Source organism: Rhipicephalus sanguineus, chromosome 10 (assembly GCF_013339695.2).
Source record: "Rhipicephalus sanguineus isolate Rsan-2018 chromosome 10, BIME_Rsan_1.4, whole genome shotgun sequence".
NCBI lineage: Eukaryota > Metazoa > Arthropoda > Arachnida > Ixodida > Ixodidae > Rhipicephalus > Rhipicephalus sanguineus.
This window is the reverse complement of record NC_051185.1, coordinates 21,297,238-21,324,914: the sequence shown is the minus strand read 5'-3', so window position 1 is coordinate 21,324,914 and position 27,677 is coordinate 21,297,238. Positions and strand designations below refer to the sequence as shown.

Below are 27,677 nucleotides of genomic sequence, written 5' to 3'. Positions count from 1 at the left end.
TGGTTCCATTTAGCGTCCCAAAACCAAACATATTGCTCAAGGTGTGCCTTGCGTTTTTCGTAGAAATAATTTCTTTATCATGTACATTAAGACGAAAAGTTGAAAGCTCCCTAGAGTGTATCGCCCGCAAAGTATGTCTTTTAGTGTGATTTAACTCTCGTACGGCAGGGTCCTCGCGCCGTTGCCGGTCCACCTCGCCCGTTGACGATCGGGCGAGGTGGCTAAATACAACTACTACTACTACACTTTAAGAAAAACATCTGGCGTTCTTTCGTTCTGCTTTTACAAAACATCTGGCGTCTTTCGTTGGTTTATTTCATCAATCAACGGCGTTTTGAACAAAATTTTTATTGTTTAATCACGCACAGGAGAAATCTCACCAGGCACTACCTTGGAGGTAAACAATGGCTGCTAATGGCAATGAGAGACAGAAGAAGTCGGCTTTTAGCTAACACTTACACTTCTACTTCTACTAACGTTTCCTACTGGAACATGCCAATGGCTGCTAATGGGGAATGAGAGACAGAAGAATTCGGCTTTTAGTTAACGCGCACGCTGCGAATTTTTGATTGTTCAACAACGCACAGGAGAAATCTCCCACCGGCACCACCTTGGAGGTCAAAGCGTAAGACTTGTTACTCACTACTACGACCACGACGACTACGAGGGACGAACGGGTGCCGCCTTAAGGAGCTTCGCCCCTATTAAACGACACTTAATAGAACTACACGGGCATTGCGCTAGCTTTCAACGCTTTTTTTTAAGGGCAAATGCATAACTAGTACATAATGGCCGCAAGCACTCGAGAATTCGTATAAGTCAACACTTGGAACATCCATGACGCATGGTTAACTGCCAAGCTAAAGCCAACCCAGTTGATAATGACCACAGAACTTGCCAGGCGGGCAACAGAAGTTGCTGTTGTTACAAGAAGGTTTCTATGTAGATAGAACAAATTCCTTATGTGCAGCAGATATATTCTCTCACGATAACAGAAGTTAATTTTGTCACGTCTGTGTTATTACAACAAGCTGAAGTACTACAAGAAATGTCAGTAGTAACGCAGAAAAATGTTCTACCACGACAGGAACCGAGTTTTCACATGTCCCTGAAATGATCACCGAACATACCATGAGTATAACAGAAATTGCTGTTTTTACAACAAGATGTCCCTGTTGTTTTCGTAAATTTCTAATGTACATCAGGAATTTTCTGTCCTGACACCAGAAGTGAATTCTGTAGCGTGTGTGTTGTTACAACAGGGAGCTGAAGTACTATAACAAAGGTTTATAGTATCGCAGAAAAATTTGCTCTCACAACAGGCACGGAATTGTCGCAACGTAAATGTCCTTCAAATAACGCGCGAAACTTGAGGTGGCGCTACAGAAACCTGTTGACACGTCAGACCCCCAAGAGGACCCCGCGACAGACGCAGGGTCACAACAGCATGCCACGTCCCAACATACGACAAGATGTCAGAAGTTCCTGTCGTCGTATTCTGCTGTGTTTTCGAACTGGGAAGATATGTATTTTTTTCTTTTGCTTACCTTGGACACGTGTGCCTGCCTCCATAGAAAAAAAAAACTGACAAGGTACTTTATTCATTCGCCTAAGACGACTCGAAGGCGAAAGGCATCTTCTTCTTCCCAGTTGATGTAATAATCCTGCCCCGCCCCCTTCCAAAATCTTCTTGCACCTAACGTAATTTCGCACTCCCTCTTGGATTGTCCCACCTTTGACCAAGCTACGACGTCATATGACGTCACGTTATCTAACTTCATAGTAAGGTCACAAATTTACGTGATCTGCGACGTCATGATGACGTCATATGGTACCGTCACCACGTGGGGATGACTTCTTGTATCGCTCGCGTTGATGCCGCGGGAGTCGACGGTTAATTCTTGTGTTTGATGAGGCATCTAAGGCTTTCGCTTTAACATGCAACAACCTTCCGTTTCGTTACAAGCCTTCCAATTGGAATTTGCTTTGTTGGTAATAAATGATAAAGAATATTTAGCGCAAAAGGTAAATATTGAAGATAAGGACGAAAAGAGGTACAGCATGTACTTTTTTAGTCCTTGTGTTGTTTCTGCGCTAAATATTCTTCCGTTTCTTTGTGTGCGCTGGCATGAAGTATATGTTTATCGTATTTGATTGATGTTTATTCAACGAACCGTATGCACACAAGAGGCTACGTAATTACCCGAGAGGCTACTAAAATATTTGCACAGGGGCGTTTTCGCATTTCAGCCATATCGACCCATAGCCTCAAGGCCGGCGCGGAAAGCTTCCGCTGCTGCGTAGGTACCCTGTATTAGTAGTTGTTGTTGTCCTCTGACCATGGCGCATACTCAATGCAGGTTATATGCCGAGCAGTGGGTGAATTTTTTTCATTAATTTGACTAGGATAACATCCCTAGATGCTTGTTAAAAAAAAACATTGATTTGAATAGCCAATTATCAGCAATGAAATAGTTAAAGCCAGCAGAATTTTGCAAAATATTTTTGTCTCATTAGTAAATTCCTCAATGGCGAAGAAAACATCCCTGTGGCTGCATCTCAGAGTAGTGACCTAAATGTAACAGCATCCATGTTACTAAGTGACAATTTGCTGTTGCGGGACACTACGCAGAAGTAATGGACGTAACATTACTAGACAGGTTATAACACCTCGCGCAACATTCGCAATCTATCTGCCTTCGTATGGTAGTTGCAGAAATAGTGTGCCCGAATTTATCCGCATTTGCGGGGTAGTTACACATTGTATCTTTCCTACGTAATGTCGCATACAATGTTAATATTTTATTTGTCAAGCATTATTTGCATGTGCCTGCTGCATATAGTTACGTATTTACCTAATAATTTTATGAGTGTGGCGCATATACGAGATCATGCCTGGTAACAAATGCATTTACGCATGATTGCCCAGCAATTATTTTATGTTTTTGCTCGGGTATCAAAACCAGGAAGCAGCTCAAGGGAAGATGGAAGATTGAAGGGATGAAAAAAAATTCTTTAGCAGGGTGTGTCGCCATAACCAACATTCCAACAAGTGGCCTTGTCTTTCTTAATGCAGCAAGTGCCATTATGTTGCTGCCTTGAAGAAGGAAAGGCCACTTGTCGAAACATCGGCTCCAGAGATACCCTATGTTCAAGGATTTTTCGTGTCTCGGGTATCTGTAATGGGTCTATTGCATCAGCGTAAACTAAGGTTCGCTAGATACTTGTAGGGTTGATCATACCTTAGTGTATACCAGTGCCCAATGTACAGTCGGCGTCGAAAAGTTAGAGACAACTAGATCTGAGGAAATTTTGAATTTCCCAGCAGTTTGTGACTGTATTCGGTCGAACTGCACAGTAGACGTCGTTAGCACGCTTTTTGAACAGGCCGAAAATCTAAATTCAATGATGCCTGCTAAAGCAGAGGGAATATTCAGCTTCCTATTGTGTCTCGTGGTTCCTAAACTTTTCACGTTGACTGTACATTTTGGGAGGTGAAACCTCTGTGAAGCAGCAATGTACCGACTCATTTCGTTTTCAGTCTTCTCAGTCACGTGACGAAGCACGTGCCTGGAACAAAAGAAGTGCACACACCCGCACAATCACGAAAGACCAGAAGTAACGCAACCGTTTACAATGTATTTTTTCACCTCTCATTTGTATACACAGTGCGACGGAATCAGCTGACGAAGTGCAAAAGGTTTTTTTTTGTCTTCTTGAATACAACAATAGAACACGTACCCGCGGCCACGATGTTCCGGATTAAAACGCACACAGAAACGACTCGAAATGTTTGATCACTCCAAACACGTTTGCCAGCACAATGTGCCCATAATCCGGCTGGAGGTTTGATAGTAGACGCTGGAGAACCTGCAATATCAACTTTCATGCTTACGTTACCAACGTTCAAACATTTGGGAAATACGGGTATTGTCAATGCATGTTCATACCTTGGGCGTAGTGAGCATTTGTAAGCTTTACTGTACCTCTAGCGAAGAAGAAAGCTAACGAGATGAAGAAGCGACTTGAGAAGTATGCGACTTCACGTATGCATTGAAATCTAGCTGTATTTTGCCGATCATTCTGTAAAAGGTCCAGCATCGAATTCGCAAAGCGCAAAGTTCGTAATATTTACCACTGAGCGTCAACACTCTGTAATAGTTACATTCCTGGCAGTTTTAACACATGACTGCTATTTGGTCAAGCTTCTGAGCTTTCTTGCTGACCTGAATACATGACTTGATTAAAAAGTAAATCTGTATGAACGTGTATAATTCGGCATTTGGAAAACGGGCATGATTTTCGATTAGTATTGGTTGCAGTGACGTACTCAATAACAAGGCCTTTTTGATGTTCTAAATTTACGCCAACGTATCGAAGATATTGGCGTACAAATTCTCTCCTGTGGCAGTAGTTATCTAATGTGTTCCGATAGACGAAGTTAAACCCCGCCCTAGATTTATATTTAGATACTCCGCATTTATCTGTAATTGTAGAAAATATGATACTTGGTGCTACGTAAACCGGTGCCACAATTCCTACAGCTGTACTCATATGAATGCCCGTAGAATTTATAAACACTGCACTGTACAGTATGTGAGTTACATTAATAATCGATGCACACAATTACAAGTTTTATAACTGGCCTGCTTACTCTATGCGCCTGTCGATGTTCTGTTTGAGATAATGACGTCATTCATGGCAGCTAGAATGATTTAATTAAGCTCATGAAAGGTATGGACTGTGTCATCAGCTGAGAAGATAGCTTTACTGCCTCGATTTCTAAGACACCGCTCGTTACTTTCGTAATACCGTCACTTATCTTTGATGTCTAATGGAAAGGGCTGCGCGAAATGGCGATGCTATGGTGGCGAAAGCTGTGATGCTTACGGTCCGCAGCATGAAGTTAACGCGGTATCTTGTCGTGCGACATGATGACCTTGATCTTCAGGCAGGAATGAACACACCTACATCATTTGGGCATTGTGTGAGGATGGCAACAGCGTGTAATAATAATTTCACTGTGTTTAAACAAAGGCATGTCTACATGTCACTTTACACCCTGCGATAGCATCAACGAGATCAACGTCAGATAACGCATGGATCACAGTGATTATCAAAGGCCAGAGGAATAAGGAACACTTGGGAAAAGGGCACAACTCGGATTTTTATAGGTTCGAGGAGAAGGCGAACTGCATATTGCTAAGAGAGGTGTGTCAATTGAGGCTTCTGTGCAATAAAAACATGTGTAAGACACGTTACCTGGCTTACGTGAGTAAGATATGTATACAACGAACTGTATGTGCTGTAAGGTGAAAGTTAGAGATCTTTATCAGAAGGAATTATAACAAGATGTTGATGACATGTCAGTTTGTTTTCACGACACGATAATAGGGGCAGACAAGGTGAGTCACAAACGCAGACACAGTGAAAATACAAAGAAGGCAAACCACAGTGGTATTATCACATACACCCCAGCGTTGCCTAGAATATTTCGTTCATTCGACACGAAGTTCCCAGCCAACCTTAGCGCATAAGCATACAGTTAATTTCTACAGGGTCATTGTACTTCGTCAAGCATCAATGTGGTACTTTCTCTGAAGAATGTTTACAGATGTTCCGTAACAAAAAAACGCTTTAGAAATTATTCCTGCCTAAGAACTTATGTATATCACATCGTCAAATGAAGTCCGCAATATATTCACAATGAACAGCACGTTCCTCACGCTTTGGAAAACAGCCAATGCAAATAAACTCAGCCCGCCGCAGCTGTGTATTCAGGCAAATGTGGCTTGCATTCTATGAACGAAGGATTAAAAAAATTTGATATTACAATCTCACCTTATATAGCACGCAAGTACGACACCGAGTGGCTTTCCAAACATATATTTTCAGGCATGAAAACAATGAGAAATCCTATTTCAGAACCTAAACACAATTTCTGGATAATATAGCGGTCGTAACTGTTTGATCCATTGTCACTCTTGTAAACGAATTCTTTAGCAAATGTTAAGAAATCTTCAGTGTCTGTCAATGAAATAAATGTCCTTAGAGAATATCCTATGACATGATCTTTTCTTAAAATTTCCAATAGTATTTCAAACAGATATAGCTGTTGAGATTCACACTTGCTAACCTGTATTAGTGTCGAAAATTGCATCATTTACGCCTAAAAGGGTGAAAAATGCTTTAGCTGGCCGTACCTCGTTATTATGCTTGAAAATGTTTGTTACATCGCGGGATTTCGCATAGCGCAGCACCTGGTCTGTGTGTATTCTCGTTTTCTCCTTGTCTCTTACAAAACACGTGATAAGCTATCACGTGACCGCTGACATTTTTCTCACGTATAGTGTGGTACTGCGTCAAAATAAATGAGTCATTTTGACCCGTAGGAGTATGACTTGAAGTACGAAAATTGATAAATTGGCCTGTGGCAAACACTTTCGGTGTACTTCACATTAACGACGTTTTCCACATGGAAATGCGCTGTTTTATAAGTTGGATATTGAGCAACTTTAGTGAGCCTTTCTCCTGAATATGCTGCTGATGCATAATAAATGGAATGGGCTTCCCGTCAGGCAAGTGACACAATTTGTTCCATATTTGCGGTAAAAGTTGAAACAAGTAATCAAACAAAACAACAAACAAACAAGAACAAACCAGCTTTGTACATTCGCCTATGAGGAACTGAACACATCTGTTCTCCCTTACTGTCACTACTTCCTTGGCTTTCAAAAGCAAGAGATCCTCCAGATACCAAAGACGGTTACTTGTACTAAGAAATTATCCACAGTCCCTAGAGTACGTGTGTTGGGCAGTCTCTTTAGCTTTGCGCCAGAGAGAGAGAGGGCTCTTTCTTTCTGTCTACAGGCAATGGAAATATGCATATGACTAGAGTTTCGGGTATTGCGCGTCTACCTAATGCTGACGACGAATGCTTTTCAGAAGAATTCGCACACTGAAGAAGCGTAGGAATACCAACACTAGAATATAAAGCAAAACACTCTAAGCAGCAAACTTATCTAAGCAGCAAAACTAAGCACAGAGCGGAAGATGAGTACGCAGATAACGCGACACGTACGTCCCTGACTGAGTGGGTGTATTAGGTTGCTACCGCAGAGTTATTTTCTAATCTAATTCTAGTTCTATATCAATTCATGCTTTGGTTCAAATCGTCTGTGCTAGCAAACGGAACAGCTGAGTTTGACCCGAATTACCAAGGATGTTTGAAAAACTGCTGGAGTGGAAATTATGTCTGGAAAGTGAAGCCACGCCTCCGCCATTTTACCCCAGGCCTAATAAAACGGTAGCACACATTAAAGAAAAAGCAGCGTTTGCTTCACACGCCCTACGAATTCAACATCGGTAATTTTACCGGGGAGAGAGAATGCTGAACGGGTAGAGTCTTAGTGTTACTGGTTTCCTTTAGAAACGTCAAAAACTTGGCAAATTTAGTAAAGATGAAATTACCAATACTCATCCAGATATATTACTTCTGTCGGGAACAGCGATCTGTTATTCTATGTTTAGTCTGCCGGTTATGATAGCAGAACAAGATCACTTTATCTCTGATTGCGCATCACACGTGAATGCCATATTTTTTCATGTAAACTCCAGGCAAATGCTGGCTCCGCATCTGCTACTAAGGCTTTGTAAAAGCTGCCGTTCCAGAATTTTACCTAAACCTCATTGGGAAGTACAAACTCATCTACTCGTTCACACTCTTACTGCCTAGAAGCTGCCGTTGCTTAGCAACCGAGTGCTCCCACTGTTGGTCAGGGCAGTGTGTGTCTGCATGTGCGTTCTCGTCTTGCGTTTTGCGCTTAGTTTTGGCTGCGCCTTGCAAATCGTCCAAGTTCTAACTCTCTATCACCATCGCGACTCTAAGTTCAACGCGTCACCGCGCACACTCCTTGGCTTCACACATTGGCAGGAGGACACTGAAGTATATATACGCTGACTTGGATATGTTGTATGATGTGAACGGTTGTATTTCTAAGGTATGCGAGTCTAACGTTAGGTAGATGTACAATTGGTGATCTCTCCAAGAGTGACAGTGGTGACGAAGAACTGAAGAAAGTTCCGGTATGTAACCTTAGCTTTTTCAAAATGAGAAAAGGAAACCTCTCATCAGACCTCGGTTCTTTGTACATTCTTTGTTTGAAAGACAACACTACACTCTCCAACGTGACGCTATTCCTAAACCCTGTAGCTCATATCTGTCGAGAAAGCGTGGACGCATGGCAGAAGAATTAAAATATATGAAATAACCCGATAGATGAAGTCAAAAAAAAAAATATGGAGTTGTGATTAACGGCTCCAAGTGGCCTCACGATTCCAGACGCATTATGACATAGGTTTCGAATGAGACAGAGACAACACGTAGATGGGGTGTGAAACTACTAATAAGGCAAGTGCTGGCTACAGGAATAGTGAGCTGATATTCTCTTGTTGATGACGTGATAGTCATAATAAAACACATTTGTGTTTTTTTTCACTCGTGTCCAGACTTTCTTTGCGCACCCCGATTCTTTCCTGGTCTGACAGTGTTGTCTGATGCGACGATGATTATCAGAAGTTCTCGTTTCAGTAATACTTGGCAACAATTCTTTGAACTACAGACGAAAACATTTGCTTTTTCTTCAGTGACACTAGCTTCAACGTTACTTTACCTTATTTGGGTTATCTGCTATGAGCTTGCGCATTGTGAGTACCCTTTAAATGAACACTGAAAGGTGACGCTATCCAGCTGCTTGCCAGAGTTTTTTACACGCCAGTTAAGCGACATGATATTACAAGACTTCGCTATCTTTTTCCCCATTAGTACAATACTTGATCCAGACACCAGTCAATACGTGTTGACGTCAAATGCGTAATTTCTTTCACTAAGGCGTCATGAAACACTCGGCGATCATTTAACTAGCGCAGCCAAGAAGATTGGTTCAACACTGCTTCACCTGATTTGTTAAAATATTGAGCACCGGACTGCGGCGTCTCTGTATCGGACACCCTAAAGGATAGCTCGAGGTACCGCTGAACACAGCGTGTTATAAAGAAGATTTCTGCCATATATTGGGAGGAATGGCATCTAGCGAAACGCGCCTTAGCTCCACAGGGTAATGAAACTGCTATCACTATTAAACTCTTGGTTGAGAAATTAAAAACATGTTCCACGGACACGCGACAACAATATGAATCAGAGATCTGACACATAGGCGAATAATACCTATTGGTATAGAATAGCGTTATAGTCGATTATAACCTAAGATTAAATGTAAACTCCGCCCACAGCCGTTGCTGTCCCACCCAATGAAAATTTCGATAGACAATCCATCCAATTGCATTTGCTCATTTTAGTTACATCAAGCACGCTTCGCCTATTTCAGGTAGGTGTTTTTGCCATACAGACGCATGTTTGTGAGCCTCCTGGCAAATTTCAGCAAAGACTCTGAGAGCACTACTTCGGGAAGCGTAATATTTTAAGTAGCGACGACGAACTTTTAATTTTTAATATCCGTAGTATTTACAGTAGCCGTGAAAAAGTAATTTTGATTGCAACGGAAACCACCTAGCGCGACTCTTTTGCACAGATGATTGGCAGGTGTGCCGCAGTTCTGGGGACGAAGTTGTACTTATTTTTAGGTTGTAACCGACTATAGTTACGGATATGACACTGACATGGTGGTGAGACGCAACATAGAACACCGAAAGTGAATTCTCCACCGCGAAAAACACACCCTAAAACGGTTCTACAGTTGCTGTTAACTGCAAACAGTCTTCGTAGAGTTGTGCGTAAAGGGTCCACAGTGATCATGGAATGCACCAGAGGGCAGCACCATCACACAAACTTGTTCCTCTTTAGATTCTAGCAGATGCGAAGGGCATGGAATGACTCAAGGGTGACGATATCGAAACAAGTGTGTCCTGTGGGCGAAGTCTGACGTCACTGTTGCTGTTCACGTCACATCACTCGCAATAGAAGCAGACCGGTTGTGCGCTCTGGAATCCAGCTCAGACACTCGATGATTTCTGTCAGGCTCCAACTGTGCCTGTCAGCTGCACAGTTAGATGTTTAGAGTCGAATCACTTTCATGTTTACACATCTCTAGCAGAACGCACTTGTCTCTCTACAGATTTCGAATTGGCAAGAAATGTAGAGTGCTCTTTCCTTCACAGTAAACTTCTACCATTTCAATAGCATTCCTCACGGACAGCGCGCACACCGGCACCTGTCGGCGGTGCTTACGTTTACTTCCTGTCGTCTCTATGTTATGATATGCTCTCCGAACAAGCCGTCATCGACGAATGACACTTTCGAGTGCGGTGTTATGGAACAGACAAGCATGTCAGCACATGATACCATATGTGCTTTTCGTGCTTCTTCCCTTAGTCAACGTGCCTTTCGTAGCAACCAGTTGAGAGCCCGCTTGTTCTTCAGAAAGCACTGAATCTTCATGTTCGGTCGTAGCAAACCACCTAGCGAGCTATTCATAAACTTCTAACCTGTGCAACTTAAAAGGAGATTCACGTCACCGTGCTTGAATCCAGAAAGCACAATGGTCGAGCAGATGTTGAGATCAGAAGCGTCCTTTTTTGTGCGTAACGCGCCGTGTCGAGGCAGCTTCAAGGACCATCGGTCACATTCTAAGCGTCGGTCGAGCCGAAGGAGTGCGTGTCGAGCGCTTGCTGCCTCGTGAACGGGTGTCGTTTCATGGTCGCCGACTTGGTCGTCGTCAGGACGGAACTGCCTGCTCTGCTAGTGCCCGGCGCCTCGCTGTGGCTGTGTCGCGGACTCGTGGTCGACGCCGACGATGCGGTCGTCGAGGCCCGACGCATCGACGCCTCCGACTTCCGGGCGGGAGTCGAGGTCCGCGACTTCCGGGGCGACGTGTCGGACTCGGTCGAGCCGTAGCTCTCCCCGGACCCCACTTCGCTCTTGGACAGTTTCCTGCTCGAAGCACCGGACGACCTGCTTCCTTTCCTACTGCTGGTGGTGGGCGGCGAGACGGCTGTCGTGGTGTGGTGGTGGTGGTGATGATGCTTCTTCGTTCGGTCCTTGACCTTCAGCGTGACGGCGCCTTCCGGGAAGTAGACGTCCATGGCCATGGAGCCGTGAGACGAAGTCGACTGCGCCGGGTGGCTTTCGCCGAGGGCCGCGGGGGCGTCCAGGACGGGAGGCGAGGCGCAGTCCACGGAGACGACCTTACGGTAGTCGTGCGGGGACACGTTGAATGGGCGGGGTCTCAGGAGCTGAGGGTTGGCCGGAGGCTTCAGGAAGCACTCGCGCTCGGCCTCTTCGCGCTTCTTGAGCGGAGACGTGGGCTCGCGGAAGGTCGGAGAACCTCCGCCGCTGCCGCAGGTCAGTCCCAGCCCGACGACGTTGGGGTCGGACTGACACCGGTGCAACTTCTCGCGGGGACTGCCGGCGGTGGAACCTTCGGTGACGCCGCCGCCTCCTCCACAGGAGACGCCCCCTAGGGTCCCGGCCCCGCCTGGCAGGCGCCCGGACTCGAAGCTGCTTTGCAGGTTCCTGCTGAAGCTGATGAGGGCGCTGGTGACGGCCGACCGGTCCGCCTCGGTCACGGTCGAGTCGTGACGGACGCCCGGAAGGAAGCGTTCCCAGGAGACGTCGGTCGCGCTAGTGCCTTGGCAGCTGATCTCCGGTCGTGGAGCCACGTATGACCTGCGGTTTGTAAAAAACAATGCAAATGGAACCCGGTGTTGTCGGTGTGTTTAATCAAATTATATCGTCGAAGCAACGTGTACAGACGTCCAAAGGCGTAGACAAAGAAGACAAGAACACATAGGACCTTTCTTGTAGAAAGTTAATAACTAAATTCCTGTCTTCCGTGCCTACGTCGTTTCGCACTTCTTGAACGATGCAATTGCACCAACTAGTCCAACAATACATTGAATTAGAAATTATCCGCTCTATTACCATGCATTTTAAGTCGACGTCGAACGTTCACTAACTATTACTCATTACTCTCAGTAATGTCGCTTTCATAAATTAGCTTTCACTAATGAAATCAGTATCAGTAATCACTGAATTTGATTTATTATGATATAACTAACGTACCCTATCTTACACTATTGAATTTGCTCTTATTGTCATAAATATGTATAGTCAAGCTTTCACTCACTTCCTTATGGCTTTCTCTACCTTAGACATCAGTAAGCGGTGTCCCACGAACACTGTTATTTTTAATACTTTCCAAGCGGCCGGCGCCGCTCCGCTGAAGCTTTCTACAGCATCATCTGCGCCAGGTGTCCATTATCGCCTCGGCTTCTCGCTTTCGCAAAAAAACAAAGCGAGAGTCACTCGTACTCCGGTTTTTAATTTATTTAAATGGCGCGAGTGCCGCAGAGACGAAGTGAAGACGCAGCTCGCGCGCCTTGACCCGCGAGGTGTGCGGATGGTCATGTTACTTTAGGACGAGTCACGCAAACGCCGCCACGACGGAGTGCGCCGCCCGCATGCGTGGAGCCATGAGGCGTGTGGTTGGTTTTTATTTGTTTTTTTTTTTCGTGTGTGTTTATGAGGTTCGGGAGCTTTTTGTTGCGATAACAATTAAGTGAACACTCTCGGCGGGTTTTTGCCGTCAGCGCGCTGCGTTAGACAATTCTGCCACGCAGCATACCACGTCATTCAGCACACTAATGGCGAGCATACTGAAGGCGAGCGTAGAGGGTGGTGACAGCGTCGCCTGTTTGAACCAATATAGCAAGATCACAAAACACGATAGCTATACTGTTTGAACCAATATGGCGGCGGCGCGGACAATAGGTGTCACCACCCCGTGCGAAGGAACGCTTGCATCAAGGCGGCTTAGCTTTAAAGGTCGTCGCCTCTCTCGTGCTTCGCCTGAGCTTGGCTGTGCGCCTCCGACTTGTTCTTTGACATGTAGGGTGTCCCTGCCCACGCGCTTTCTTCTTGAGGGGGGCGGGGGGAGTATGGTACGTCTTGTGCTTTCACTGCGAAGTTTGCGTTGAAGCCCTACACCCCACGAAGGTCACTTCAACAGCTGCAGCGGCCGCATTTGCGAAAGGAGTGAGCTGCTAGCTAGAAGAGCCATAGTATGGGCTAGATAAGTAACAACTGTGGCAGTTGTTAGTTCGCGCTCGTTCTATGCATAACTGTGCGTTCTTTTCGTGCGTCCTTTCTTGTGTTTGAGCATCGCGCTGCAAGTGTGGAGCTGTGACAGTTGTTAGTTCGCGGTCTTCCTGTGTGTGTTCGTTTCGTGCGTCCTTGGTGCTTGAGACATACAAGGCTTTATGCATATAAGGAATCTAAACTATAAGCTATAAGATATAAGCAATACTGCAATATAAATTAACAGACATTAAAGCAAAGCAATATATAGGGGATATTGTGGTGTTTTACCTGCGTTGTAAGAATTATGATATAAATGTGAATAAATTAAAGTAAGAAAAGCTAATTTGCCGCTTGCAGGGGCTGAATTTGCAACTTTAGGGTAACGCGTCCAATGTCCTACCAACTGAGCTACGGCGGCGGTCCTCCTTCCGTCCACGTCATCGGGTATATCTGTGCATTTAAACCTGGAAGTGTTAGTGCCACTCGTAGCCATGGCGGCGAGCACGGAACTCTTTTTTGCCAGCACGTGAGACATATAAGGCATATATGTATATGAGACATATATTGATATAAGGTCACTATGATAGAAAAGAGACGTCCAAACAGGGAAGACTATAGAGCTGAAGCCATGGCATCGGCAGGGCCACGAAATTTCGCGTTTACGTTCTAGGAGACAACGACTGTCGCGCAGTTCTACTTGCGCCTATTGAACGCATTGATCGGAAAGGACTGAATGAACCGCGCTACGGAAGCATCACCACGGTCGAATTCACAGCGATTAGACCGCGCGGCGCCTGAACAAAGAAGCCCCACTTTCTGCCTAAGTGCATCAATATACACCGACCTATGCAAGACCGTTTTAATGATGAGTTCCAATTGTTTCGTGAAAGCCCATCGGTCGCGTAGTGAAGCAGGACTACTTTAATGATAGTTCCTCTATCGTATCGCTAGAGCTCACCATTTGAATACCGATTGCAGTGCATCGTATTGAGAAGATGATTCGCATGCGCATTTCGATGTAGTTTCTGTCTCGTCATTCGTGCTGCAGTATCTCACTATACCTGGGAATGGTGAGTGGTTACTGCTAGGGAGGAAAAGGTGGAGCGATCGTTGGTGTCCAATACGGAGTCACTCTCAACAAGGACTGCTCAATAAGGACTTTGCTCTAGCGGGAATCACTGCTAGAGAGAAAGTGGTAGGGGAATAAAATAAAATGAGAGAGTGCAGAGGCAGTTTTGTTGAACCAACGTACGGAGCGTGCGTCCGCACGTGTTAGACCTTCCATCGACCAAGCAACGAAGGTCTACGAAATCTAGGTCAATGAGAAAGCTCGGTCATTAGAATATAGGCGTGCGTACAGGGAAAAAAAAGGGGGGGGGGGTACATTGCTGTTGAACAGGGAATAGCTTACATAAGCCGATATTTGACAACATTTAGAACCACTAAGTAGCCGACACTAGTCACCTTTCGGCCAAATATGCCAACCGAAACCGACATTCGTCAATAGTAAGCTAGCACTAGCGATTGTTTTGCCAACCCTTCTTAAAGCTACCCGAGATTAGCCATCATGTAGCTAATATTAGCTGTCATTTAGCCAACAATAACCGAAACAACGCAGTTCTAAGCAGCGCTCAGAAGATTCGAGTAGATGAGGTAGGCCATGGCGCAAGTACCGCTTGTGGTTTACGAATGGCAGGTAAAACGATAAAATATACTCTCACCCACAATAGTCGCGCACCAGGGCTTCTGAATTTGCCGGACTTCCAGAACTGTCCCGTTGTCACCACGCACCTTGAGATGTCAGACATATACCACTGCAGTACTACCACGACACCTAAAGCTGTAGGACCTCCTGAACCCTCTCGTCGTCACCACACACCTTAACACGTAAAAGAATGCGGCCGTTACGCGTGAGCCACAACACCGATAATTTACTCAATCGAATGAAACAGAAATGCCAGCAGTGGAGCCGGTAAACGTGCCTTCAAAGGTGCCTTCAAAGAAAGGTCGAGCGCCCGACCCTTCTGCTTTCTACTAGTTCTTTCCCAGTCTTTGTTTCCTAGTATGCGCTCATATGTATCCCTTTGACGTCAACCAACTATCCCAGCAACAAGACTTACTCAAAAATGCCTTTACTCACCTGCTCCTCTTGAACCAGGCAGAGACGAGCTTCGCTGACGACGACGAGGTATCGCGGGCCTCGAAGGTCATCACGCAGGTGGCGACAATGATAAAGCCTCCCAGTCCCATGACCAGGGGCCCCAGGTAGGTCAGGCTGTCCAGGTGCCGGTCGCGGTGCTCGTTCTTCACACGCACCGTGCTGTTGCCTCGCCTCTCCTCGACCGTGGACAGGTGGTCGGAGTAGAAGCCCACGGTGGCCATCGAGGCACCGATCACGATCAGCACCAGGCCCGTGGTCATCGCCTTGCACGCCGCCCAGAGGCACTGGTCGCTCACCTGCGCCCGCACGATCCGAACGTGAAAGCCGTTGGACCTCATCCAATTGGCCACGCAAAACAGACGCACTAAGTGACCAGAAATTTTTAACTGCGCAAAGAAGACAGGACGAAAATAGAAACACAGAGGCACACACGAAGCGCAGAATTTCCAAGCGACCTTATTTAGTGAAAGCAGGTGATTCATAGGCTTATTCAAAATAACAAAACATCTGAGCGCGGAAGAACGCGCGTGCAAGACCTTTGCGGGAGGGACCTGATGTGCCCATCTAAGAATTTTCTATTCCTTTCCTTGATAGTGACATAGACGGAGAGCTGACACAGCTATCTCACCTTTTTGCGATCTCACCTTCAACACTGCTATTTCATCTTCAATAGGAACTTAGTCTTTTCGTCTTGTTTTCTTGTTTTTGACCTGTCTTCTTTCGCGCAGTTTAAAATTTTTGCGGAATCTATGAACCGACTAGCCCAACAACATGCCTAGCTTCAGCACCAAACCAGTTGAGACCAGGGGTCTCAAACACGGGGCCCGCGGACCTTTTGCCAGCGACCCGGCCCGCACATGTCTTCGTCCTATATTTATTTTTATTTGTTCAATAAGTGTCTTCACGAGCTACACAGACGTAACCGGTCTAAGCATTTTTTTTTCGTGGAGCACCCCATGCAGTCACCATGCGTTGAAAGATAACCGCGCAACAAAAACTTTATGTATCAGGATCGGCATTCAGATTTCAGTCATTCTGCAGATAAGTACCGATATGTTCCTCGAAACCTGATGTCAAATCCCTTTCAGAAATGGCCCATATGTGAGATTATGGAAAATACCTTCTTTCAAACGGCAACGTTAAATGACATTGTTCGAAATACCTCCCGGTACACTTTATACTGAGAGGGGTGTTATAGCCAGTGACTCCTAGGGTTTACTTTGTACTGAAATGTTCCTTTATACTCTATTTTTCATATGTGTACAGTACACCTTCTAGTTCTTTTTTCTCGGGAAACCACATGTTGTTGGGTACACTTTATACTGAGAGGATGTTATAGCCAGTGACTTCTAGGTTTTACTTTTTTCTCGGGAAACCACATGTTGTTGGTACACTTTATACTGAGAGGATGTTATAGCCAGTGACTTCTAGGTTTTACTTTTTTCTCGGGAAACCACATGTTGTTGGTACACTTTATACTGAGAGGGTGTTATAGCCAGTGACTTCTAGGTTTTATTTTGCACTGAAATGTTCCTTTATACTATATTTTTCATATGTGTACAGTACACCTTCTAGTTCTTTTTTCTCGGGAAACCACATGTTGTTGGGTGGATGACCACGCCCGTGGACATTGGCGTGGTCATCTGTCTCTCACCTTTCCACGGCCAGGCGCATCTCCTGCCCACAGAAAGGCCGGCTGCTGCTGTCGGACACCGCTCATGCCGAGATCGGCCGTGTCACGCCAACATTGTCATCAAGTCTGATCCCTGCGAAGCGAGTAAAATTGCCGTCTAGATGAAGTCTCTTAGACAACCAAACAATCACCCTAGAGAATAATGAAAAAATAGCCGTTTCAAATAAATGATAAACGGTCTTTCTCGCTTATTCGACCACACATCGCCTCATGGCAGAAAAGTAGCGCGAGACAGGCTTTTGAGACGAAATGCTAGAGGCCCGTGTACTCTGCGATGTCAGTGCACGTTAAAGAACACCATATGGCGAAAATTTTCGAAGCCCCACACTTCGGCGTCCCTCAATCATATCGTGGTTTTGGCAAGCACAACCCAATATATCATTGTTAGACAGAACATTCATTGTGTCTACCTACTGAACTAGGACGAAAGCCTAGCTTATACGTCTCATCAGACAAGTTTGTGAGATTTGGCGAGATCTGACGGTACTTCGCGACACGTGCTGAGATTTAGAGAGACTTGACAATACATCGTGAGGCTGGAGTCGGCATCAACACGAACGATGCAAAAGAAAGCAATAAAAGTCTGTCAAAAGTCACGTGATACTTGTGTGAATGCGTGTGTGCAGTCGGCGTACCAAAAGTCCCACGACCTGAATGTAAAATGACGCCATCAATGACGTCACAATAAGACATCTTCATGAAGTCAGATTACCAGAATTGATGACGTCTTTATGGTGTCATGACGACGTCCCAACATGACATCACATGATGATGCGATCGAACGACCTCGTAACTTGGTCAAAAAGGGGCCGATCACGGAGGCTGTGCCAATCCACGTGAGGTGCAGAAAGGTTGCAATGCCTGAGATCACGGAGGCAATACAAAGCCACGTCAGGTGCAGCAAGCTATCAGGGTGCGGGGAATCAGTGCAATCGACTAAGATTAAAATGAAGGAGCAAAAAAGAAGATCGCTTTCGCTTTCCAGTCGTCTCAGGCGAATGCATGAGGGACCCTATGAGTTTTTTCGCCACGGACGCATACGCCCCACCAACTATTTATACATCGAAGTTTTCGTGGTGCGACGATGCGGCGCGTTGCTTATAGCACAGCGATACTTCCCCGAATTCCAGCTCTATATCTGCTGACGCTGCTTTCTACGAAAGTTCACGCCTGAGCTATAGCTTCACCATCGCAGCCCATAAGCGACCGTTGGATCAGAATAGACGCGATTACCTGGAAAGCAGGCTCTTCTTAGCGAGGCTGACAGATAATGACGTCATTGCTGTATGCGATGGCGCAATACAGAGCTGCTACTTATACCGACGCGAGTGAATCGGCCCGCGGGGACATGGATATTGCGACATAAAGAGCTCGGCATTGCGGTTCTTGAAATCACGAGGTGCGCTGGATGCAAGTGCAAGAGGGCACGGAGTAAAAGATCAGCGATTCTCAGCATAAACGCTTCCACTTATTAATATGTCGTAAGCAGAGTGACGGGAATGCCATTTTTAAAAGCCACATTCTTGGTGATAGAAACTGAAGGGTGATAAAATAAGCAGAGTGACGGGAATGCCATTTTTAGCAGCTACATTCTTGGTGATAGAAACTGAAGAATGATATAATAAGCAGAGTGACGGGAATGACTTTTTTAGCAGCAACACTCTTAGTGATAGAAACTGAAGAATGATATAATAAGCAGAGTGACGGGAATAACTTTTTAGCAGCTACATTCTTGATGATAGAAACTGAAGAATGATATAATAAGCAGAGTGACGGGAATGCCATTTTTAGCAGCCACATTCTTGATGATAGAAACTGAAGAATGATATAATAAGCAGAGTGACGGGAATGCCATTTTTAGCAGCCACATTCTTGGTGATAGAAAGTGAAGAATGATATAATAAGCAGAGTGACGGGAATGCCATTTTTAGCAGCTACATTCTTGATGATAGAAACTGAAGAATGATATAATAAGCAGAGTGACGGGAATGCCATTTTTAGCAGCCACATTCTTGGTGATAGAAAGTGAAGAATGATATAATAAGCAGAGTGACGGGAATGCCATTTTTAGCAGCTACATTCTTGATTATAGAAACTGAAGAATGATATGATAAGCAGAGTGACGGGAATGCTATTTTTAGCAGCCACATTCTTGGTGATAGAACGTGAAGAATGATATAATAAGCAGAGTGACGGGAATGCCATTTTTAGCAGCTACATTCTTGGCGATAGAAACTGAAGAATGATATAATAAGCAGAGGGACGGGAATGCCATTTTTAGCAGCTACATTCTTGGTGATAGAAACTGAAGAATGATATAATAAGCAGAGTGACGGGAATGCCATTTTTAGCAGCTACATTCTTGATGATAGAAACTGAAGAATGATATAATAAGTAGAGTGACGGGAATGCCATTTTTAGCAGCCACATTCTTGGTGATAGAAAGTGAAGAATGATATAATAAGCAGAGTGACGGGAATGCCATTTTTAGCAGCTACATTCTTGGAGATAGAAACTGAAGAATGATATAATAAGCAGAGTGACGGGAATGCCATTTTTAGAAGCCACATTCTTGGTGATAGAAACTGAAGAATAATATAATAAGCAGAGTGACGGGAATGCCATTTTTAGCAGCCACATTCTTGGTGATAGAAACTGAAGGATGTTGTAATGATTATCGGCAAAAAGACGGCGACATAACAAGCAAGCTAATTTTCACGTCCAGTGAGCTGAGTCATACTTGCGTTTATAGAGATTGTCACCTGATATGGATATCAACAAAAAAAATAGTAGAGAACCCAATCATTTTGATGGTATTGGATTCTGACGGTGTTGCTGTTATTACAGCGGATAGCCAACTATAGCCGTCCTTTAGCCAACATTACTCAACTGTCCATCAACATTAGTGAACTTCCCATCAGTATAAGCCAACTGTCCATCAGCATTAGCCAACAGTTAATCGACGTTAATTAGGCAATTGTCCATCAGCATTAGCCAATGCTAGCCAACTATACAGAATTCCAGTTGTATGAAAGTAAATAACTTGAATGCGGTCAAAATATAAATCTACGCAATCACACCCCTTTACACAAAGCAAGTACAGCAGTTCCAAGAAGGCAGTGTTTTCGAAAAATTGAATGAAAGCACAGATGGCTTTAACAAGAAATCGGCGATATACATATATAAATGCATTATTCCACTCCTTGCGAGTACTGAATGCCTCCCACACTTGCGAGATCGAAAGAAAGCACGCCGGTGAGCTTGAATCGTCGTCATTTTCACTTCCGTAGAATCAGAAACAGATCCACACAGTTGGAGAAACGCTTCCCGATCCCTGTTTTACGATTCAGCATGCGTCAGTGGATCACCATTTACATAAAGATCAAGGGAACTCCCCTTCGTTTCCAGGCTTCTATTTCGCGTTGAAGAAGCAGGTGTTGGGGATCGGCAACCAACAGGTATGAAAGACTGGTGCCACAGGTTGGTAGGTGCATTCATTCTTTCAGCACAACGTGCAGCACTTTTTTTTACAGCGAAAGCTGTTATGAGATCATTTCACCGGCCGTTTTTGGTGTCGTAGTTGTCCGCCGCCGCCGCTGCCGCCGGTGTCCGTAACCAGTATCGCTCGAAACAAAAAAAAATGAAATAAATTCCAGGATGGAACGAGGTTCGAACCTGGGCCCTCTGCGTGGGAGCCCAGTATTCAACCTCTGAGCCACGCCGGTGCTTGAAACTGCTTTGCGAAAAGGTCCTATACAGGCTTCATGTCGGGAAGGAACCACATTAGCATATGCAATATAGCGTGGTAGAAGAGTAAAATAAGCACCAAGCGTCGCACAACGCGAATTCTGTAACCAGGCGTCACACAATGCGAATTGCGCGACGAGTAGGTTGTTGAATGCTTCCAACCCATTACAAAGGGCTCTGCATAATTCTTCGTCGTCATCAGGCACAGCATCAACAAAGTGCGCATAATGCCTTACATGTGTTTAGCAGGTACTACGGCTCTCCGTAGAATGACGAAAAATGGCACAGAGTCTGCTGCCCTACTTCTCAAAAATTACAATGATTTATAGCGTAGTGGGTTCCTCGCAAGTGCACTTGTATTGGTTGCCAAGGAAGCCCATAAGCGCATGATCCATTTCCTCGGGGTCTCAGTAAAGTTCTTCGCCCCCCCCCCCGTCTCTCTCCCACGTCAACGTACGTTATACAGCATGACGGGAGAGAAAAATAGCGACCGGGCGTCACCCAATGCAAATTACATAACTGGTGGGCCGTTTAAAGCTTCCAACCCATTACAAAGGACTGAGCCATATTTCTTCATCGTCATCAGTCGTCGCGTCAACAAAGTGCACATAATGCCTTAGAGACGTGTAGCTGGTGCCTCGCTTCTCCGCAGAATGACGAATAATGGCTTAGTAGGTGCTTCCCAACTTCACAAAAATTGTGATTATGGCGTAGTGGGTACCTTTCTAGTATACTTGTATTGTAGCCCCAAGAAAGCTTAACGGGCTCTAGAAACGCCGCTCTTCCAGCTTTCGCTGTGACTGTGCTGCGGTTTCAGCGCAGGTCTGGCGTTTTTTATTGAAATGATGAAATAGGAGAGGTTGGTGCCGTTATGGTGGCACCGGCTACTCCTTCTCGCTTAGCAGACAAAATATGTACTTTTTTGCATCGATAATTTACAACATTTCATCGATCGTGCTAATATGACAAAAAAGCGTACTATCGTGTTTCTTTTCATTTTTTGTAACTTGTGTGACTGTTTTGTATGAAAGTGCGATAATTTTTAATATTTTTTATTCAGAGTATGTGATCTGTATGATTTATTGGTATTTCTGAATGTGTGCTAGTCCTGCCTGCATGACGGAGGTAGCTGCGGACCTCTGTCAAGTTGCTTGTGTCTCAAGAGACTTTTACCCACAGTCTCCTCTATCATTGATGGAAATAGTGAAGTTATTATTATTATTATTATTATTATTATTATTATTATTATTATTATTATTATTATTATTATTATTATTATTATTATTACCTCATAACACCAAGGGTGCAATTTCGGACATGATACGTTTTTATCTCGAAACACTGGTTTAAGCGCGGGAAGCATTACGCGCAGTGTATGTTAGCCTTTTTTTTTTACATAATGAAGGTAATTTTCTTTCGCGTTAATCTTAACACATAAATCAATAATTAATTGTTCTGCTAAGTGATATATATCAAATAACATTTCGTTGTTTCTTCGTACGCATTGTCTCTCCATAACTAGAAATATTTACGAAAACGAGTGTTTTTTTAGTGTAAATATTTTCACGCCTTGCGGAGTTATAGAAGTTAGAAACAAATACTCATAGCCCGCAGAAATATGTAAAAACTCGCGCACTAACTATGTCAGCATATCACACACGTAGTTTTCAAAATGATGGACGACCCACAGCAGATAAAGAATAGACAAGGAAAAATACCGCAAGTCGGGACGTCTGACAATAAAAGCGACGTAATCAATTCATTTACGCAACTGAGCCTTACCTCTGCAAGGCCGATCCTTCATGACAAGATAAAATGACCTAGTCATAACCACCCGCAAAACCTACCCTCATTATTATTCATTTGTCATCACTCAGTCGTCAGCCACGATCAGAAGCGCATGGCGCGTTCAACAGGTAAGGAAAGAGAATCAATGCGGGCCTCCCACGAGACCTCCCACACTCGAATACCGATAGAGAGAGGAGGGACGCTGAATTTATGGCCTGCTCACGCGATCGAACAGGTGAAAAAGATGCACCCCTCTCCCGAATCTCGTTTTTCAAGCCTCATTTTTACTTCAGCGACAGGCGCTGCTGGATCTCGCGTGGCTCAACATTTCCTCCAGAATACCTGCACGAACTAGGCTTCTTGCGTTCGAAAACACGCGAATATAAAGGGACAATAATAATAATAATAATATCTGGGGTTTAACGTCCCAAAACCACGATAAATATGAAGGGACAGTTATTGATGTCCTAGACAAACTGTCGCTAAGCGGGGCGATGATATAAAAGAAGCAATGGGCATTTCGAGCATTCGATGTGCTCACTATATGCTGCGATCTATGTCCTCTTAGAGTGACCGTCCTATTAGTCCAACATTCCTAATCGCATGCTCGCGCAGCAGACGACACAAGAAAACAGGACCAGACGACACGAATAGCGTTTGTCCAAGAAACCCTGGAGAACGAGCACACCGTTACGAGGTGCCTATCGCTGGCGACCGAATGTTGACGCTCGTCCCGGAACAACCGTTCACCTCGCCACCGCTGAGCCTCGAATGCAAGCTAATCAGGAGTAATTAGCGATAATACGTATTCTGTCTGCGCTCGCTCACCTCGAAGTTCATCGATGCGGCGGTCTTCCGGATAGCAGGCGCGACGCTGCTGTACGCCTCCGATCTCTGTTGTCGCTGTCGGCCATGGCGCTGTTTGGAGCTCGCGTTCTTGTGGCGCGGCGCTTGGGCTCCCGGACCGTCGCTGGCGCGCGGGCGTGCTGCCACCGCGAGCGCCTACCCTTTCTTCTTCTCTTCCTCCTCTTCCTCCTACTCCACGACTCTGCTCTTCTCCATCATGTGGTCACGTCTCCTCTCTCCTCTTCCTCTTCTCCTCTCCACCACCGCTACTCCCACAGGCGTTCGCGATCAAAAACACGCACGGGATCTCTTCAGAGCGCACGCGCACAAACACCTGCTGGTGGCCACCTACGTGCAGAGTCTTCGGCGATACGAAGCTTCGACGATCAAGTCTCTTTATGGCTTGTTGTAAAGGGATTCAGAGTGTACGTGTTTGAGGCAGAGGGAGAAGGGCTGACCAGTACCTGTTTGAGCCGATTCTGCGAGGATAGACAAGGAGAGCTACGTGACAGTGCGCCGAAACCTGGCGGCGCTAGCGGTGCAATGCTAGCTCTCCACCACCTGCGCTGAGACATTGCGCAAGGACGAAAGGAGCGTGCCAGCAGCTGCCGCTGCCGTGCGCCTGTTTTTTTCCCTCCCAATGGTGAGGATGAGGAGGCGTAAGAAGAGGAAAGGAGAGAGGAAAAGGGAGGTCAAGAGCGAAATCCTCTCGACAACGCCTCGCCCTCTCTGCGTCTTCGTACAAAACGATGCAGCGCTGTCAGAGTTGACAAGAGCTGGCCACTCCACTGGCGCATCTCCAAACAGGAACGTGCCAATAGACGTCGCTCCGTTGCGTCGACGTCCGCATCCGCCGGGACGTCGTCTGCTCGCGGAAAGAGAAGCAGACGTCACAACCACGAAACACGCAGTACCTGAACTAGGCCTAGGTCAGGCGTGAAACACGTTAGTTGAGTGGGTCCCTGCCTGCTTTCTTCGAGTGTTTGTCGGCATTTTGTTTCGAGGAAGCCACGGACTAATTCCGTACGCGCAGCGACAACTCTCACCCACGCCCGTGTCGTGTTTTTTAACCCCGTTGCACAGTTTTCGGTGAGACGGAGTCCTAAGCAGAGCCCTCGGACAAAGGGAGGCTGGGGAAAGAGGGAGGTACGTGAGGGGAACAGCGCATGCGCGTGGGGATCGATTTCTAGCGTCGCCGCGGTGAAGGCACGCCGTTTCGGCTGCTGAGGGCTAGAATGCCGAGGGGCTCAAGGCTGGAGCCCGAGGCCCTGTGTCTTTCCATAGGAGGTGAGGAGGCCAGGGTCGTTGCCTTCACAGGGTCTGCTCCTCGACGTCGGAGGTGTAAGCAACGGGTTGCAACGCGCGCCGGCGGTATTGGCGCTTGATGAGCAACTGATGACTCTGACACTCGCGAAACGAGCACCCGGATATCGATCATTCGTTGCGAGGTGGTATCGCGGTTAAAGAACGATCGCGGAAGCAGAAAGGGAAACGTTCAGTAACGCGTTTCGCAGTAGGCGGTCCTGACATATGGGGATATGACGACCGATTCTAGGTATGTCTGGCAAGCAAAGAATAAGAAAAAATAAACTCTCACCTTTTCTCATGCATTTGCGTAAGGCGACTCGAAGGCGAACATTATCTTTTTGTTCTCAGTCGACTACATTGATACCCCCCTACCCCCCCCCCCCCCAAAAAAAAAAAGAAAAACGTTTCAGCACCCAATGTGGTTACTTCACTAGCATTGGAAGCATTGGAGAAGCATTGGAAGTTTTCTGTACCTCGCACGGTTTTGCAGTGCCTCCGTGATTGGCCCACATTTGACCAAGCGACGGCGACGTGTGATGAAGTCATCAGGTGACGTCACTTTATACGATGCCTTAATGACATCATGATGACGTGACAATTTCTTGCGATCTGTGACGTCCTGACGACGTTATGTGGTTGCGTCATCACGTGATGACTTTTTGCATTACTCGTATTTACGCTGCAAACGGTCACTTTTCGCGTTTCTTGAGGCATCTAAGGCTATCGCCTTAAAAAGAAATCGTTCAGGAGCAATCGAATATGATTATCAAAGTCAGCGGGTGTGTTTCGTTCGATGCTATGTCTTCGTTTCCTTCTTAGATACAGAGTCGCCAATTTCTGCGACTGTCGAACGGCTGCATTCTACTGGATTGACCAATTGCAGGAAAGGAAAACGCATACACATTCCCAAGACCAGGATGTATCAGCCGCTGGGAAATTGTAGGAGGTATAAGAGATAACGAGATTACGTAGCCTCGGGCCTTTCGCTAAACGCCCGGAAAATTCAATTTGTCCCTTCTTTTTACGTTTAGCGGGGGTCGCGGTGAAACGGCAAGTTATTTCCAGCAGCGCTGTTCATAACCCAATCGTCTTCCACTCACTTAATCAATAACCTTCTCCAGTCGAGATAGGATGATATAAATCGAAGCAAAACACTTGGACGTATTAAAGTTATTAAATAGCCATTTCTTTTTCGATGTCGCCTCACCTTTCTTTCTTCTTTCTTCTTTCTTTCTTTCTTTCTTTCTTTCTTTCTTTCTTTCTTTCTTTTCTTTTCTTTCTTTCTTTCTTTCTTTCTTCTCTCTTCTTTCTCTTTCGTTCTTTCTTTCTTCTTTCTTTCTTTCTTTTCTTCTTTCTTTCTTTCTTTCTTTCTTTCTTTCTTTCTTTCTTTCTTTCTTTCTTTCTTTCTTTCTTTCTCGTTGCGCACTGCTCCCTCCAAACGTTTTCCTTCATCCATGCCGCGTATTGAACCTTCATCCACGTGCTTAACACCACACCACTTCTGTTGCTACAGGCAACAACGACGAGCATGCGCTCACATACAGACAACTATAAAATGTGGCAACGTGAAATGACAAGTCACCTCGATAAGAGATCAGATTGCCGTATCACAAACGGCTGATCGCCGATACGCTCACGATCGATAGAGCATAAGTTATTGGAAAACGGCGCGTACAAATACGCATCTATCTAGCCCACCTTCGAAGGCCGCATTTCTGTACGCTCTCCTCCTCAGGGGTTTTTCCGTACGACGCCGCCACCGAAGTCTTCGAGTTCTTTTTCAAGTTGAAATAGAACATTTTAAAGCAAAGCGCATGGCAGCCTGTAAAGCGTGCTTCACTGCGCACTAACTCTTACTAAGGGAAAGCACCCTACGAGGTCGAAGAAACTTTCCATCGACAGGAGCTGCTAGGTTGGTGCAAAGAACGGAGATGAAAGGCCGTCTAAAGCTATTTTACTCTATTCTCGTCCAACTAAGATACTGGTACAAAAAGCTATACGCGTTGCAAAAAAAAGTACGTCAAAGAAATACTTTTCCCAAGGTGCGCAGCCGGCAGGTCTCCTTCCATCAGCGACAAAACGGAAGCTCCGCTGAAAGCCCCAGGCTTTGCGAAGGAAATAGAACAGACCTCTTCGAAATGGGAAGAAAGAAAGAGAGGGGAGGGCGACGACTTGTTTAGCTTTGCCTAGCGTGATCAGGGGCTGCTGTCGAAGCTATTGCGTGAGCCCCGAAGGATGGAAAATGCCAAGGAGCAGAGAGCAGCGGATGATGTTCGGCGAGGAAGGATTTTCCTAGTCACTAGGATGCCAGAGTCTGCAAAGATGGGATGCGAAAGAAGAAAAACTATTACTGGAAGCCTGGAAAGCGACGTGAGGTACTTTCTTTTCAGGTAGACCTTTGGGGAGGCAGGAAACGTGAGCAAATGGTCGGCAGAGGGCGGAGAAAGAACGCTGGAAGAGAAAAGTGTTTTTATGGTGTGTTAATGCGTCACCGTAAGAAGGACAACATGAAAAAAGAAAAGTGAAAAGAAGGCGGAGAAAGAACGCTGGAAGAGAAAAGTGTTTTTATGGTGTGTTAATGCGTCACCGTAAGAAGGACAACATGAAAAAAGAAAACTGAAAAGAAGAAAGAAAAAAGATGTTTTCTGGAGTCTGCTTGCGTTGAATATCCCCTCTATATTCGCGTAATTCCAGCACTGGGTAAAGTTTGCTTCAGGGGTTCATCCATGATATCGATTTTTTTTTTTGGAGGAGGGGGTTAATGAGGGCTATACGAGGGGACGGGAGGTGGTTTGGCCTGGAGTATTTTGTTTTCGTTTTGGTGGAAAAGGGGGGAGGGGATGAATTCTCCTGGGGGAGAGAGGTTTTCATGAATCCCTGCTAGGTTTAGCCACTGAAAAAAAGTGAGTACCGTGCGAGGACACTTAAAATACGTGAGTGCCGTGCCAGGATGAACTTGTCTGAAACTTTTTTTTTGTGAAAGCTATTGTGCAGTGGGATCGAATGTGTGAAGAGAAAGTGTGCTGTTCGAGTGAAGA

The 27,677-nt window shown here is 45.5% G+C and overlaps 1 protein-coding gene across 2 annotated transcripts in view; it reads right to left on the bottom strand.

Moving 5' to 3' along the window:
* Positions 1-4,243: 4,243 nt before the first annotated feature.
* LOC119407223 (uncharacterized) overlaps positions 4,244-27,677 on the bottom strand; it is a 56,542-nt gene continuing 33,108 nt past the window's right edge. For both annotated transcript variants that reach the window (XM_037674103.2, XM_037674104.2), the window contains 3 exons: positions 16,912-17,023; positions 15,237-15,553; positions 4,244-11,683 (listed from right to left, as the gene is read on the bottom strand). In XM_037674103.2, the coding sequence (XP_037530031.1) occupies positions 10,645-11,683; positions 15,237-15,553; positions 16,912-16,977 (1,422 nt within the window). In that variant the 5' untranslated portion in view covers positions 16,978-17,023 and the 3' untranslated portion in view covers positions 4,244-10,644. The remainder of the gene's footprint in view (positions 11,684-15,236; positions 15,554-16,911; positions 17,024-27,677) is intronic.